Source organism: Phalaenopsis equestris, unplaced genomic scaffold (genome assembly GCF_001263595.1).
Source record: "Phalaenopsis equestris unplaced genomic scaffold, ASM126359v1 Scaffold000002, whole genome shotgun sequence".
NCBI classification, from domain to species: Eukaryota; Viridiplantae; Streptophyta; class Magnoliopsida; order Asparagales; family Orchidaceae; genus Phalaenopsis; species Phalaenopsis equestris.
The window spans coordinates 11,191,240-11,209,073 of record NW_018164444.1 but is presented as its reverse complement, the minus strand read 5'-3'; the positions used below and the strand labels follow the sequence as shown (position 1 = coordinate 11,209,073).

Genomic DNA, 17,834 nt, shown 5'->3' with positions numbered 1-17,834 from the left:
ATGGAAGAAGACTATTCTACTTCTTCCACAGAGTTACAGTTTGAATTGAGTCTGTCTGGTTCTTCAGCTGAGGGAAGCTCTTCCAATGAAAGGTATGATATTAATTAGCACAGTTCTATATTTGTGTGCTTCATTTACATTATTTTAATGACTATTTTTCATTTTCTACCATAATTTTTGGACTCTTTTTGTCAAAATTCAAGATAATTTTTGCTATAAATTATTTTATATTTTTATGTTTTAATGTCATTTTTAATAACATTAAAAATATATGACCATGCCATATATTGAGCATCACATTATAATATCATATCATTAAAATCATGAATTATTAGAATAATTATATAAATTAATTGAGCACAAAATTAAATCTTAAATAATAAATATATTTCATTTACTTCTAAATTTTAAAAATATATTTAATTTTTCAATATCTTAAATTAAATTAAAAATAATCTTATGGGTTAACAAGTACATTATTTCTAGCAATGGGGTTTAGTGTATTTATATGTTCCTATTTAAATAACATAATAGTTTCATGAATTTTATCTATTTTTTTCCAATTTCTTGTATTTTAATGAGCTAGCACTGGCAAATTAATTAATAATTCCATTAAAATCAAATTTAATTAAATTGCAGTTCTATCCTTTAATTGTTTTATTTATTTCTGCACATCTTTTAATTTGTAATAGGAGTGAAAATCCAAAGCAAAATACTAGAAGCTTATTTATGAAGGTTTATTTTGATGGACTACCCTTTGGAAGGACAGTAGATTTATCAACTCATGATGGTTATCAAAGCCTGGAAGAAACAGTTGAAGAATTGTTCAGCATCAAAATTATCAGTAAGATCTTGATTAAGTTTCAAATACATATTTATCTAAAAATTAGTAAATTAAAAATTCATTTTTCTAATCAATTGTTTATTTATTTATACATTTTTTTATTGTAATGAATAACTGCAGATTCTGCATCAAATATACTCACCTATGAAGATATAGAAGGAGATTGGAACAGGGTTGGAGATGTCCCATGGGAGTAAGTTGCTTCCTTTTATTATTGTTATTTTTTTTAGTTTTATTACACATTTTTGTATGAATTTAGTTAAGATATTGTGTGAATTATTATTATTATTATTTTGAATACAGGAATTTCTTAACTACTGTCAAAAAGTTGAAGATAAGAAGAGTTGGTTGATAATCTCTCATCATTAATCTCTAATTGTGTTGGGTTAGCAATAAAGAATTTTAAAGAGAGGATTGGTAGAGATCACAGAATAAAAGGGGATGATGGCATGTCTTAATTAGAACTTGTTTGTATTATTTGAAGGAAAAATTGTGTGATGGAATAAAAGGGGATGATGGCATGTCTTAATTAGCCCTTGTTTGTATTATTTGAAGGAAAAATTGTGTGATGATCTTTATATGGCTAACTATTTTGTTATTTTCAAATTATGTTTTCACTGAGACTTAACTAAGGTTATTATTTTTTATCTTTAGAATTTATTATTATTTTTTTTAATTAATGAAACTTGACATAATTTTTTTAGCAAGCATTATAAAAATTGAGATAATTGCATACAGGCCACCTGAAACATTAATATTTATAATGAACCATTAAGGTAATTTTTTTTGAACTATTAAACCGATGTATGGCTAACTCATGAGAGGATTAGAGAAGCTTTTGGTGGGTGGTTGGGCTCAGGAATGGTTTGGCTTGACCCACCCATGAAGTAATGTGGGTGGGTTGGACCTAGGTGCCATGTGGCAGTGCCTCTTGGTGAAGAGTGCATGTTTGTCCTTTTGTGCTTGTTTTGTGCCTAATATTCTATTAATTATTTTTTATTTAAGATGTAGTGTTGTGGTGGCTTGTGTTTGACCTATGTGGAATGGTCATGGTCTCCTTCATGATGTCTTGGATTTTTGTGATTAGGCTTAGCCCAATTGTCTTTAGCTTTAGCCTATTAGATTAGGTTTAACAGACCTCTATAATTAGCCTAATTAAATAATTTGGTTAACTATGAAGGTTGCCTCCCTAATGCAATTTTGATTCTAAAGAGGTTTAGGTCTGAACAACTTGAATCAAGTTAGGTTTTATTTTGGTGGCTCAGTTGTTTAATACTCGACGAACTTTAAACAAAACACACACATGTTGGTCAACATGCAAAACATGCGCAACAAGCAACACATGAAAACGAAAACATACACTATTTTTGGATTTTTAGCTTTTATAAAATTTTTGGATTTTTTAGCTTTTTCAACACCATTAATCAAACTAGTAATGCAAATATGTAAGTGCAATGGAAATAATAAGAAAGTAGAAAAGTAAACAAAAAATATAGATTGCCAAACAGAGATTCTAAGCCATTCAGTTAAAGTTTTCCTAAAATTAGAGTAGTTCTGATTGCCTGTTCCCGACAACAGGGCAAAAACATGATGTTCAAAAATTGCTGAGGCAAGTGGCCATGTACAAAAGTATACATGTCAAGTAATATGTCATTTAAGTGTTTGGTTACCACCTACAAACAAATGAGTAAAAAGAGGTAGTGAATAAAACCCTAAGTTACATATTAAAAAGTTTTCCTTGCAAAAGGCTTGAAAATTAGGATAGTCTTAAGTATAATATAATTTTCATACAATAGCACTATCTCTAGAACTACTATAAAAACTCTTTTTTAGCGGTAGTAATCTTAAGCAACTTATTGATTTGATAGTACACCATCACATGTATATTTTTTTTAGTTTTTTTTTTTTCATTTACATGTAATTTTCAAAGCTTACATGATGACATTAAGTATAAATCAGTACAATAAAATGTTAAACAAAGAAATAAAAAAAAAACCTTTAAGAATTTGAGGTATGAGAGTATGTGTTAGTGTGTATTCGCTTAGAGAGATTTCTTTACACTAGATATATGAAAGTAAAAATGATGACATTTTAGCCATTTAAGATTATTCAAAAAACAAGTATAAATGATTATATTCTTAAATCACACTTAGACATGCTTATTAATCATATTCTTAATATGAAAGATTTGCTTTCATATAAAAGAGTTATCCAACTTCCAAATTTATCGGCTAATATTTTTGTAGGTGAAGATAAAAATCTAGTGTAGGTACCAAGTCAACCCACATTCTTTAGGGTATATCACACTATTATTGTAGAGTCATCTACAGGTTAGAGGAGCTGAGCAAAAGTAACTTGTTAGATGGAAGGACAAGCCACCTAATGATGATATTTGGATGACCACTGAGTAAATTTTATAGTTTGAACCAAACATTTTAGAAGAGTACGCCCATTATGTACTCTACAAAGAAGATTTATTTGAGTTCGGTGGAAATGATATGGCACATCTTGTTGGCTTCAAGGGGGTCCATAGGAAGAGAAGGACCCTAAACGAAGCCATGAGCACCAAGTGGGACTCACTGCCAAAGCATAATTTAGGAGAGATGCTTCACATTCAAGTGAAACAATAACCAACAGCCAAATGAATATAATTTAAAAATTAATTCATATATTTTCAAATGTATTTAGGTTGTATTTTATTTATTTTATGTATTTTATGCAAATTGTGTGAAGGACACGTGTATAGGATAGTTTTTGTAAGACCAAATGTGATGGGTTGATTTGTTAGCTAGCCATATGTGGTTAAATTTCTATGGTCAGTCATATTAGTGGGGAAGTGGGCGAGTGGGCATTTAAGAGAGTGGAGAGAATGGATAATTGGAAGAAGTGGGCAATAATCAATGTGTGATAATAGAGAATAGTGTGGGTTTGTGTGTGTTAAAGATTCTATTTAAACGTGTTCTATGAATGCAAAAAAATTATGTTATAAGAAAATATTTTTTTAGAATTTGAGGGGAAAACTCAAATTGCGGAAGGGCTTGATGGCTTCTTGGCTTCTTCAAGGGGAATGGTTTGGTGATGTCTAGACTTCGGTGAGTTTTGTGTTTTATATTAATTTTTTTGTTCTAATTATTCTGTGATTTCTTTTCGTGAAAATTTTAAGTGTTGTTAAGGAATGCTTTGAGTTAGTTTTTTATTTTTTAATTGCTTTCATATTTAACCCACCAAAATCCCATCTTAGTCCTCTCTACACATGTTTGGCTGAATTTTACCTAATCCTACCTAGTTAAGGTTTGAACTTAATTTAAGAGACCTAATTTGCTTAGAATAATATCAAATGTTTATGAATTAATCTAATTCACTTCTAGATTATTTTTATACAATTTTCATCCCTTCATTTTGTGTTTTTTTAGTTGAAAATTCTAAAAATGAAACCATTGTTTTATTGCCATGCAATTCATAGTTCCTACCTCTCTAATTTTTAATTATAAAAAAAATTTAAAAATTATAAAAATTTCCAAATATAAACTTTAGGTTATTTTTAAGCATTTAAAATTGGGATTTTTAAATTTTTTAATTTTATTTTAAAATCTAGAACAAAATTTGAAACGTTGTTTAATTTTGCCCAAATTTGACCAAGTTAAACATGTCTTGCACAATCACCCGATCAAATCTTTTCCAAACACCTCCATTCACTTTAAATCAATCCTATAAACCAATTTAAATATTATTCTATAATTTTACCATAATATTCCCCCAGCCACACCATATTTTCTCATTTGAATGTATTAATGGAACCATATTAGAGCTTATGAAATAGGATGAGCAGGGATGAACCACCAACCATGAATGATGAACCATAAAGGATAAATTAAAGATGGAAAATGAGAAGAACTCAAAGGTCTAACCTTAGTTCTAGGATTTATAGGGTTATATCTGGGCAAAGTATGGTTGCCCCCTTTTCTTTTTATCCAAGGTGTATAGCGGAACCCGACCACATTGGCCTTTCATTATATATTGTGTGTGTGTGTTTTTTTGTGCTTTATATAATGTTTTTATCCCTTTTCTTTTTGTCCAAGGTGTATAGCGAAACCCGTCCACATTGGACTTTAATTATATATTGTATGTGTGTGTTTTTTTGTGCTTTATATAATGTTTTTACTTCTGATTTCACATTAAAAATGCATGATTTTTCTATGTTTAATTTTATATAGGGTACCTATGTTAGCCTGAAATTTGATTTGTTAGGCTATTTAAGGAAAAAATAAATTTGCTACCAAACATAATGTAAGTTTAGTGGCCTATCACTTTAAGGAACCCAACCTCTAGAAAAACATAAATCATATGCTATCCATGTAGGGCAAAGAAATTTTTGTGGCAAGGAAGACCCCAGACCTTGAAATCATCATTTCGTGATTAGATCCATCTTTGGGTAGTGTTTTCATCTATTGATATGATATACTATTTCTAATATCATATTCGATCACAAATAATAAAATTTCAAACTCTTGTGTGATCCGAGCATTCTACTCTAATGGAATACAATACCTCCTCCACACATAAACAATACCCTATCTAAGTTCCAAACATGAGGCCCATGCACCTAGCTTAGCACTATGGTATAGTTTGGAGGTTTGTTTACATCCAATTAAGTGATAAATAATAAACTCATCATGATTGAACTATCTTGATGGATCGTCTTATAGAGATATATGCATTGACTTGTATAATTTCTTAGATCTCTTATTTTGAGATTTAAAGATTTGTTAGTTATAATTCTTTATTAGAGATGAATGTAGATATTTTATTGATGAAACTTGATGCCCTAAATTTTAAGAGAATGATAATGACCCTAAATTGAGCTCAGTGAACTAATAAGTCAATCTCAAGTTAGTCCCGACTTAGCTTTTTAGCTCGCGAGTCTGCTCTTTTAAAAAAATATTAATAAAAATATACTCAAAAAATAAATTAAATTTGAAGACTTTATCTTTAAAGTATTAAAAATATTTAAAAAATAATATTTGATAAATATTAAGATATTTTTTTATTATTTCTCTCCTTATTGCTCGTTCTATTTATCATTTATTATAACACAACCTTAAATTAATATTTTTTCTCTCTTATATAATAAAAAATCTCGTGAGCCGGCTCAAGCTCGAACTCAAATTCGATAAAATTAATCAAGCTCAAGCTCTAGTCGAGGGTGACTCGAGCGCTCCCGACTTGATCACCCCAATGTATGTGTGTGTGAGTGAGAGAGAGAGAGAGAGAGAGAGAGAGAGAGAGAGAGAGAGAGAGAGGGGGGGGGGTGGGTGAGAGAGAGAGAGAGAGATAGATTTATTCTCTTGCATTCAAAATTTCCACCTAAAATTACAAAATTCATAAAAATGTATTTATGAAGAAATATTTGTTAATGAGCGTGAAAATTTATTTGTGAAACTTTACGTTTATATTCGCCTACTACAACTGAAAGTTATTTTAGTGTAGAAATATCATGTGATTGGCTTTCACTATATCATAAACCTTCTAAATTAAAATGTAATTGAATGTAGAGGTGTTTTGCCGAATTTTTACCCCCTTCAATATGATTAAATAAATGTGTGGGCGAGATGTCCGAACAACAATCCGGATGCGGCCATGCCACCTTATATCACATGACAACCCATCCAAATTGTCGTACAAACATGCAGCCACTGCATGTAATATTTGTTCCTTCAATAAAGCTAATGGTTTGTTTGTCATTAAGCTTCTATTTGAGGGAAGTTTTAAATGTTGATATAAAGAGCTCTTTTGTAAAGAGCTTGGAGATTGTTAATACACACAAAGCTTCGGGCCTAGTTTAGTTCGGTGGTTGAAAAGTAAGTTATATTGATATATAAACATCGAGTTGCTGTTAGTTAGACATTGGTTGATGCTTTTGTAATGAACTTATATTTTCCGATCGACGTGTCTACCCCAGCTTTATTTGTCCTCCTTTAACACTCATTAAATTATATAGATGCTAGACTTTGAGTCTGTTTAGCGTAACTGAAGCTTTTTGAAGAAGCAACTGTGAAGTTGCTGAAAAAAAAACTGTTATTCAAAGAAATTACGATGACTATTACAAGTTTATTTTATTTTCAAAAAGTTAGATTAAAGTTTTCCGACAACCACCACGCTTTAACAGCTTAGGTTGAAAAACAAAGACTTTTTATCACAAAAAGTTTTTAAAAAACAACAAGAAAATAATTTCTCAAATAGAAATATGGTGGTGGTCTGAAAAGCAAAGCAAACAAAAAGCGGTCCCAAACAAACTCTTAATATGAATCTATCATGTTCAAATGACAAAAAAATTTTATTTTATAGACAACTAGAATCTTGTTATTTACAAATCAACCTTCCTCATTCATTCTTTTTTTCAAATTCTCACTCAAATATCAAAATTCATGGTAATACCTCAACTCATATTTTCATTTTTCTTGAATTCTCAAATGTTGAATCCTGGCATGCGTAAATACATCGGTTTGGTAGTTCAAAAAAATTATCTTGATGCATAATTTATGAATATCAATGTTCCAGGTGATTCCTAGTATTTATCCATATTTTTATAATGTTTGCCAAACAAATTACGCCAAATTTATTTAATTATACAAAAATAATAATAAAAAAGATCTAAAATAATAACCATATAAATATAAACATCATCACAACATTTTTCCTTCAAATAATACAAACAAGGGCTAATTAAGACGGTGTCATCATCCACATTTATCCTCTGACCTCTACCAATCCTCTCTTTAAAAGTCTTCATTGCTAACCCAACACAATTAGAGATTAATGATGAGAGACTATCAATCAGCTCTTGTGATCTTCAACTTTTTGACAGTAGTTAAAAAATTCCTGCATTCAAAATAATAAAAATAAATATTTCACACTAAATCTTAAATAAATTCATACAAAAGTATGTAATTAAATTGAAAAAAATAAACATAAAAGGAAGCAACTTACTCCCACGGGACATCTCCAACCACGTTCCAATCTCCCTCTCTATCTTCATAGGTGAGTATATTTGATGCAACATCTGCACTCATTCATTACAACAACTAAATATATAAATAATTAAATAATTAATTAGAGAAATGAATTTTTGATTTACTAATTTTTAGATAAATATGTATTGAAGATCATCTTACGAATAATTTTGACGTTGAACAGTCGTTCAATTGTTTCTTTCAAACTTTGATAATCATCTTGAGTTAATAAATTAAATGTCCTTCCGAAGGGTAGTCCATCCAGATAGACCTTCACAAATAAGCTTAAAGTATTTTGCTTTAGAAACATAAGATATAAGAAATTTATGTCATATTTAATAACATTAAAATATAAGAAATAAGAAATTGGAAAACATTGATCTATATACCAATATAAAATATAAGTTAAGGAAATACTCAGTTATACACCATATATTTCTGATATTTTCATATTAAGAAAATATGAGATATTCTACATTTAAGTACAAGAAAATCAATTAAAAGAAAGCATTTTATTAAATTGAATAATATGTTGAAATAAGAGTTTATATGATAGATAGGAAATATGAGAAATAATAAAGGAAAACACGAAAAAAAAATGCGCTTACATCTATTTTATAATGAGAAAACTAACTAAAAACTTGCAAAAGCCTTTATTTATAATTAAGGGAGGACTTCAAACTAATACAATACAAATTAATGAAAGATAACGCATCCATTTGATGCGACATAAAGTAAGAATAATTGTGGGTACCACTACACCAACCGATATTATTACAACATTATTTCAACAACCAATATTATTTCAACCACCAGAATTAGTGCTCATAATGTTTATCTGAAGTGAGCTCAGTGTGGGTTTACTCTAAGCAGTATTCATTTTTATGTTGTCAATTTGAGCCGATGTGAGTCACTATTTGTTTCCAATTTTCTTCGTCGTTCGCCCATCATTGGATACTGACATATCTTCTTCTGATTCAAATAGTTCTTTCATTTGTTTTTTTATAGAACTCTTGTGTTTGTTGCTTGAGTTTCTCAGGAGATTATCGTGAATATTTTTGTTTCATTGTGTCACGAATTTATTTAAAGTGAATTCTTGGAATTTTGTTTCTTGAATTTTTGAAACATTGGATGTGATTACATTATTAATCTGAATTATTTGGTCATAGATAAATATTGTAGACCACAATTTGATGAAAAATATTCTCCATAAGCATTTATTATTGATATCATCTTCTTGATGTCATAAATTCCAAGCAAAAATACAGAAGATTTGTGTCTGACAAAAGAAGAGTAATTCACACATACAATCCACCAGAAAATCATTTTTTTATTTAGCGAGCTGCAGAGAAGATTCAACCCAAGCTAGGTAAAGATTAGTAATTAATTTAGGGAGGATTTCATTAGTGACACCAAATTTGTTCCACCATGCTAGAAACCTATTTGTATCTCCATATTGAGGATCTCTGACATTAAAATGTAGAGCCAAGAATGCTTGTGTCATGGATTGATAATTAAAAAACCAAGATTCATTGCTTGAATAAAAGTCAAGTAATTGAAATAAATTACACTTTTTCTGATAAGATAGAGGATGAACAAAATCAATATGTTAGGTTTAGAAAGGAGTTACCAATCCTTATGATGTAGTATGAGATTAATTGTCGCTTTACTATATGCAATAGATTTTTCAGATTTATTACAATTGTGTCAATTTCAACAAAATTTAATGAAATGAAAATTGTCTCATAAGATTCACTGTCAATATTATATTGAGCATAGGCATTTGTGCCAAAATATCATTCTTGTATTTTCCAAGATTCAGGAATTTCATAATCTTCTAAATTGATTTTGAGAATTTTCTCTTTAAAAGATTTTTGCACAAATTCAACAACTTTTTGAATTTGTAAATCGAGAGATTCTGGAGATTGAGGTCTCGATGAAGAGGTAGATGTCATTGGGCTTCCATAAAGTTGTCCTTGTTCTTTACTTTTGTCTTTCAGATTTATAAAGTTCAAGAAATTAATATGTTATTTAAATGAGAAAAAAAGATAAGTAATAGGAACATATAAATACAACAAACCCCATTGCTAGAAATAATGAACTTGTTGACCTATAAGATTATTTTTAATTGAGTTTAAAATATTAAATATATTTTTAAATTCAGAAGTAAATGAAATATATTTTTTATTTATGAGTTAATTTTGTGCTTAATTAATTTATATAATTATTCTAATTTTTTATGATTTTAATGATATGATATTATAATGTGATGTTCAATATATGGCATGGTCATGTATTTTTAATGTTATTAAATATGGCATAAAAAACATATTTAATAGAAGCTGAAAACTTTGATCTATATAGTCAAGTCAAACTGCAACTCTGTGGAAGAAGTAGAATAGTGGGCTATGAACTTTTATAGAAGCTGAAAACTTTGATTTATATACCAATATAAAATATAAGTTAAGAAAATACTCAGTTATACAACATATATTTCTCATATTTTCATATTAAGAAAATATGAGATATTCTACATTTAAGTACAAGAGAATCAATTAAAAGTATGGTACAAGCCTGTTTTTGAAAAGCTATAATCTGAAAGCATTTTATTAAATTGAATAATATGTTGAAATAAGAGTACATATGATATATAGGCAATATGAGAAATAATAAAGGAAAACACGAAAATAAAAATGCGCTTACTTCTATTTTACAGTGAGAAGAGTAACTAAAAACTTGGACGACTTGACAGATACAAAACCTTTATTTATAGTTAAGGGGAGACTTCAAACTAATACAATACAATTTAATAAAAGTTAATACATCCATTTGATGCGACATAAAGTAAGAATAATTGTGGGTACCACTACACCGATCGATATTATTACAACCATTATTTCTACAACCAATACTATTTCAACCACCAGAATTAATGCTCATAATGTTTATCTGAAGTGATATCAATGTGGGTCTACTCTAAGCAGCATTCATTTTTATGTTGTCAATTTGAGCCGATGTGAGTCACCATTTGTTACCAATTTTCTTCGCCTTTGACCAATTATTGGATACTGACATATATTCTTCTGATTCAAATAGTTCTTTCATTTGCTTATGATAGAACTCTTGCATTCGTTGCTTGAGTTGCTTAGGAGATTCTCGTGAATATTTTTGTTTCATTGTGTCACGAATTTACTATATACCAATATAAAATATAAGTTAAGGAAATACTCAGTTATACACCATATATTTCTGATATTTTCATATTAAGAAAATATGAGATATTCTACATTTAAGTACAAGAAAATCAATTAAAAGAAAGCATTTTATTAAATTGAATAATATGTTGAAATAAGAGTTTATATGATAGATAGGAAATATGAGAAATAATAAAGGAAAACACGAAAAAAAAATGCGCTTACATCTATTTTATAATGAGAAAACTAACTAAAAACTTGCAAAAGCCTTTATTTATAATTAAGGGAGGACTTCAAACTAATACAATACAAATTAATGAAAGATAACGCATCCATTTGATGCGACATAAAGTAAGAATAATTGTGGGTACCACTACACCAACCGATATTATTACAACATTATTTCAACAACCAATATTATTTCAACCACCAGAATTAGTGCTCATAATGTTTATCTGAAGTGAGCTCAGTGTGGGTTTACTCTAAGCAGTATTCATTTTTATGTTGTCAATTTGAGCCGATGTGAGTCACTATTTGTTTCCAATTTTCTTCGTCGTTCGCCCATCATTGGATACTGACATATCTTCTTCTGATTCAAATAGTTCTTTCATTTGTTTTTTTATAGAACTCTTGTGTTTGTTGCTTGAGTTTCTCAGGAGATTATCGTGAATATTTTTGTTTCATTGTGTCACGAATTTATTTAAAGTGAATTCTTGGAATTTTGTTTCTTGAATTTTTGAAACATTGGATGTGATTACATTATTAATCTGAATTATTTGGTCATAGATAAATATTGTAGACCACAATTTGATGAAAAATATTCTCCATAAGCATTTATTATTGATATCATCTTCTTGATGTCATAAATTCCAAGCAAAAATACAGAAGATTTGTGTCTGACAAAAGAAGAGTAATTCACACATACAATCCACCAGAAAATCATTTTTTTATTTAGCGAGCTGCAGAGAAGATTCAACCCAAGCTAGGTAAAGATTAGTAATTAATTTAGGGAGGATTTCATTAGTGACAACAAATTTGTTCCACCATGCTAGAAACCTATTTGTATCTCCATATTGAGGATCTCTGACATTAAAATGTAGAGCCAAGAATGCTTGTGTCATGGATTGATAATTAAAAAACCAAGATTCATTGCTTGAATAAAAGTCAAGTAATTGAAATAAATTACACTTTTTCTGATAAGATAGAGGATGAACAAAATCAATATGTTAGGTTTAGAAAGGAGTTACCAATCCTTATGATGTAGTATGAGATTAATTGTCGCTTTACTATATGCAATAGATTTTTCAGATTTATTACAATTGTGTCAATTTCAACAAAATTTAATAAAGTGAAAATTGTCTCATAAGATTCACTGTCAATATTATATTGAGCATAGGCATTTGTGCCAAAATATCATTCTTGTATTTTCCAAGATTCAGGAATTTCATAATCTTCTAAATTGATTTTGAGAATTTTCTCTTTAAAAGATTTTTGCACAAATTCAACAACTTTTTGAATTTGTAAATCGAGAGATTCTGGAGATTGAAGTCTCGATGAAGAGGTAGATGTCATTGGGCTTCCATAAAGTTGTCCTCGTTCCTTACTTTTGTCTTTCGGATTTATGTCAACATTACTAGGAAGTGTTGTCTAGAGTCTATTGCTAAGTGCATTAGTAATTTGTCCCATTTGATTCTCAATGTTTTAAATAACCACACCTTGACTTTGTAATTGGTTACCCATTTGTAACGCCACATCTTCTATAGGAAACTTCTTCTCTATAACTTGTTGATTACAGTTAAATCCAGGAAGATAAGTAGGTCTAAAGTTAGAATTACCCTGATTGCCCTGGTTGTTCCAATTTCTCAATGAGTTTATTTGATTGTTCCCCCATTAGCTATTTTCACCACTAGAATTGTTGTTCAAGTTAAAATTAGGATAGTTTTTTTAACTTGGGTTGTAATAGTTAGAATATAAGTTATTGGGCCTATTAATAACATTTATAGTTTCTAATGAAGTCTGAGAATCAATCATTTGTCCTAATGAATTTAGGTGTTTGAGAAAAAATTCATTCCAATTTGGTCAATTTATCTAGATAATACAAAAAATTGAGATGCAACTATTGAAATAGCATCATTATGATGAATATTGGTCAATTTCTTAGGATTTCACTATTATAAGGGCCATTAAAAATTGTTAGTAGCCATCTCTTCAATTAAAACATAAGCTTCATCAAATGGTTTAGACATTAATAAACCTCCAGCAGCAGTATCAATTATGGATCTAATGGATCCTACTAACTCATTATAAAATGTTTGAATGATTAGTTGGTTTGTGCACTTGGTCGTTGTAGTGATGGTTTTAAAATTAGTGGTGATGATGCATTTTGTTTTTTTGAAATATTATATAGTGAAATGATGATAAAATTAAAGAGCTTAACCGATCAACATTTATCAATTCTATAATTTTTTCTAAATATTTATCACAGATGTTACCTGGTCTTACATCACACATGTCGTTATTTGTCACAAATATTACATGGTCTTAAAGCCTGAATTATACAATTAGGACAATTAGTGATTCTGGGTGGAGTCTTCTTTGATAAACTGATCTCAATGTTCTCTAATTCGAATATCTTGTTTCTTTCTTAAATTTAATTTTTAAATTAAATTTTATTTATTACTAAATAATATTTTTTGTCCATATTTTTTTATTTGAATGATACATCAGATGTGTAAGCAAAAAAAATGTTGTCATTTGGGATAGAGAGACTAAGAACAAATTCCGTGGTTTATGCTTGAGAGAGATAGAAATTGGCAAAAGACCGACCATGTACTTCAATAAAGAGGGTGGGTGAAACATAAAAAAATTTTCAAGAAAGAACTAGTAGATTATATGTCAAAACTCTGCTAAAAAATAAATGGAATTTACTGAAAATAATGGAAGGCGCTCAAGAGAGGGTCTATTGTATTAGGCTAGACCTTGTTAAGAAAACAGTGGATGCATTAGAGGAGTGGGGACAAGAAAAATTTCAGTGAATAGAAAATATTGTATTGATCTGAGATTATATTAGAATATGACTACATTAGAATTAAATTTTTTAAGATGTAGGTCCTGCCTAATGCAAAAAAAAATTAGACTTTCTTTCATTGTCCTGAAGATGGAGGAGAAGCTTGTTAATATTTTTCTCAATGTTGTGGCTACGAACACCATGTTTAGGCCACAACACAAAACTTTGCCCAGAATTTGGATGAGCCCAAATTTGCTCATTCCAACGAGGCGCACGAGAAAGCACTAGAGAAGAGAGATTATGGTGAATGTACTCATTCCAAGCACCCTGCACCCTCCACCCATAAGGGTAAGAAAATGAAGATTGTGGTGGTATATTTATCTAAGTAAATATCACATATTGTTACTAATTGTGCATGACTATGACAGAGGTTGTGAAACTGTTGGATTACATTCTAGAGATATATGATGACATGCCCCATTATTTATTTGTTGTAATACTTTTAGAGGACTGAAATAAGTGGGAGGCCTTCTTAACTCTGGTGTCGAAATGGAGAATTTCTCACCTCTGATTCTTTTTAGAGAATTAGTCTAGATAGTTTGAATTTCTTATAACTATGTTGGATTTTGATAGTAATAATTTATATTTTCATGTTAAACTATGAGTTGTGGCATATTTATGTGATATTTCAATATTTATGGTTTTTAGTATTTGTTGTATTTTCATTATGAGTTATTTCATCATTTATTTGCACTTATAGCATAACTTGTTCTCTTTTATATTCTAACATGCATAGATTTGATAGATGGACCCATCAGATGAAGAAAAAATTATAGAGAGAGTCAAAAGACAAATGATTCTAACCAAAACAACTTGTCTCATTAATAAGTATTATCAGAGAAATTTGCACAACACCTTGTCTGCCATCTTCATCTATGGGTGACAAGTGGGTTGGCGAACTATTCAAAGATCATTTAGGCAGAATTTGTAGCATGTTTTGGATATTGAAAATCATTTCCTGTGATTTTTTGGATGAATTGTAGACTAATGTTGGTTTGCATGGATCATAACATCTTACACCTAAGGAAGTTCTAGCCATCACACTACATATTATGTCACACAGTGATTTCATTTGTGTTTCTTCTAAGCGATTCCAACACTCCACATTTATGCTTACAATAGCATTCAAACATTGGCTCATAGATGAAGATCCAACAAGTATGTCTACGGAAGAATTCGTTGAATGCCTAGTCTATTTTGCCAATTAAAGTCATAATGTATTACAATCAGATAAAAAATGAGATCAAGATCATCATGTACTTCAAAAGTTTCGTACTGTTATTTTGGCACATAGTGAATTGACTACAAAATAAGAAGAGAACACAACTACAGGAGGAGATTTTATTGTTGTCCCAAAAAAAATATGACTTTTCAAGATTGCAAGTATTTTGGTTGGACTGATAGCATGAATGAGTTCACTCTAAATAGTGATCAAGTGAGGAGAGATGTTGCTGTAGCGAAAAAATTTATGCCAAAGACTTGATTGCCAGGAAAAAAAAGATGAAAGTCATTATAGCCTTGATGGTTTTTTGAGTGGTTCTTATTACTACACATTTTTGCATGAAACGATTGAGCACATTTTATGTATTGGAAAGTTTTGGACTCCTCATGTGTTTTTTTTATTGTTGGACCTGTATCTATGATTATATTTTAATTATTTTGAAAACTACATTTATAGAGATATATTACATATATAAGAGCAAAACAATCATTTTCATCAGAAACAACTGCAATACAAAAGATTATCCAAACAGACTCTCGCCTTTCCAACAAAAACATTTTTATAGCACTTGTGAAGTTATTTCTCTTGGAAAAATAGTAGCTGCCCCAAAACACTCTTAGTAGGAAGTTGAATGGTAAAGCATACACAATGGAATAAGTAATAAAGTGACGAAGAAATGCCATCTTACAAGAACTATAATCCTTGAATTTTTAAATTAAATTAAATGATTCTAATAATTTTATTTGAGGAATAAAAAATAAGTTAAGGCATGCAATCATTGAAAACTATTTATAAAAATTTAAAGCTTCTTAATATAAAAATTGGATAACATAAAGGGCCACAAATAATAATGTTATTACTTAGAGATTAGATTTCACCATATTACTTAAAATTTGTTTACTTATAAATCAAATTAAGAGATATTAACAAGTTATTGTAATTAGTTATAAAAATGTAGTATATCATTTTCTCAAAACTTTAGATAGCAAGCCTCATCAAAATTACCTCCAATACTACCCATAACATTTAAAAAAAAAATTAAATAATGAAAAATGTTGATTTCATGAATAAGTCATTTAAGAGATTATGTGACTTGAACTTAGATTTTTCTATCCTATGATCCATCAAGATAACTCAATCAAAAAAAGTTTATTACTCTCCTCTTGATTTTAAATAAACCTAATCTGAAACATATGATTGGACTTCTGTCAATCACAATTATAATAGAGCAAAAAAAAAAAAATCATGTGACAATTTTTAAAAGTAAGAAAACTAATAATTTTGTTTAACAAGAATTGTGATTACAAATAATCAATTAAACCTAATCTTTAGAAATGGATTTTAGTTTATGCTAAAGAAATTACAAAAAAAATTAACATAATGAAATACAAAAGAAAAAATCAAAAGCATCAAAAGAGAGAAGTGATATTAAATGCATATCAACACTAATAATGCCAATTTTCTTTCATCATATATCAATAAAAAATAAATAAATAAATACTTAAATTGGATCTCAATGAAATATAATTTTGAAAAGAAGAAAAATATTAAATCAAATAAACATAAATGTAATATTGCCCTCTCTGTATAACTTTCTGTCATCCCTTAAAAGAATGTGCTTATCTTGTCTTACCTATAGTGTGATATCACTAAAATAGTTTATAATGCAAATCAGCAAGGGCTAATTTAGCCTTCTCATTAACTACTTTTCTTGTTTAATCGCCATCTTTCATCTTCTTAAAATTCTTTGATGCTAGGCAAACTTACAAACAAAGTTAGAGGTTAATGATGAATATTAGTGTTTCAGCACTAATCAGTTCTTGTTATCTTCAGCCTTTTGACAGTACTTAAGAAAACCCTGAGTTCAAATCAAATAAATAGTTCATAGTAAATAATCAATAAAATCAAATAAATTGTGTAAGAGGAATCAATTACATACAATGCATCCAAAATATTGTTATTTACAAAACCACCCCCTTGTATCTTTTGTTTCAAACTATTACTCAAATATAAATTGATACTCACAACAAAATCCCAACACATATTTCCATTTTAGTCAAGTTTGCTCATTACATACCAAAATGTTTTGATTCAAGGGTCCAAAAATACGATTTGGATGGTCAATTTGTAAATAATAATGTTTCGAGTGATATGCATGTATCTATACAAAAGAATGAAAAATAGAAAAGAATGAAGCTTACTCCCATGGGACATCTCCAACCATCATCCAGTCTCCTTCTTTATCTTCATAAGTAAGAATATTTGATGTGGTCGAATGGACTTGACATATATTAGGACCTACACTTGTTCATGAAAAGATTAATGAAGAAATTAAATTAAATTAAAGAATTGCTTCTTCAATTCTATGAATTTACATGTCTAATACCTAAGTTTTTACATAATTATGCCAACCAATTCTTTCATATCATAAAGAAAATATCACTATTTTGTCTTTTAAAAAATAAAATACACATTTCCATGCATAGGTAGAGGATAT

At 29.1% G+C, this 17,834-nt stretch overlaps 1 protein-coding gene and 1 long non-coding RNA gene across 2 annotated transcripts; one reads left to right on the top strand and one right to left on the bottom strand.

Annotated features, from left to right (window-relative positions):
• Window positions 1–1,041, top strand: LOC110028867 (auxin-responsive protein IAA31-like). Its single transcript, XM_020730933.1, has 3 exons — window positions 1–92; window positions 693–844; window positions 965–1,041. Exons 1-3 carry the CDS (start codon window positions 1–3, stop codon window positions 1,039–1,041), a joined length of 321 nt encoding a protein of 106 aa, XP_020586592.1.
• Window positions 1,042–7,517: 6,476 nt separating this feature from the next.
• On the bottom strand, window positions 7,518–10,596 carry LOC110017981. Its single transcript, XR_002293314.1, has 4 exons — window positions 10,558–10,596; window positions 8,017–8,138; window positions 7,832–7,904; window positions 7,518–7,723 (listed from the first exon to the last, which is right to left on the bottom strand). It is a non-coding gene; the product is annotated as an uncharacterized LOC110017981 (long non-coding RNA).
• Between the last annotated feature and the right edge of the window lie 7,238 nt (window positions 10,597–17,834).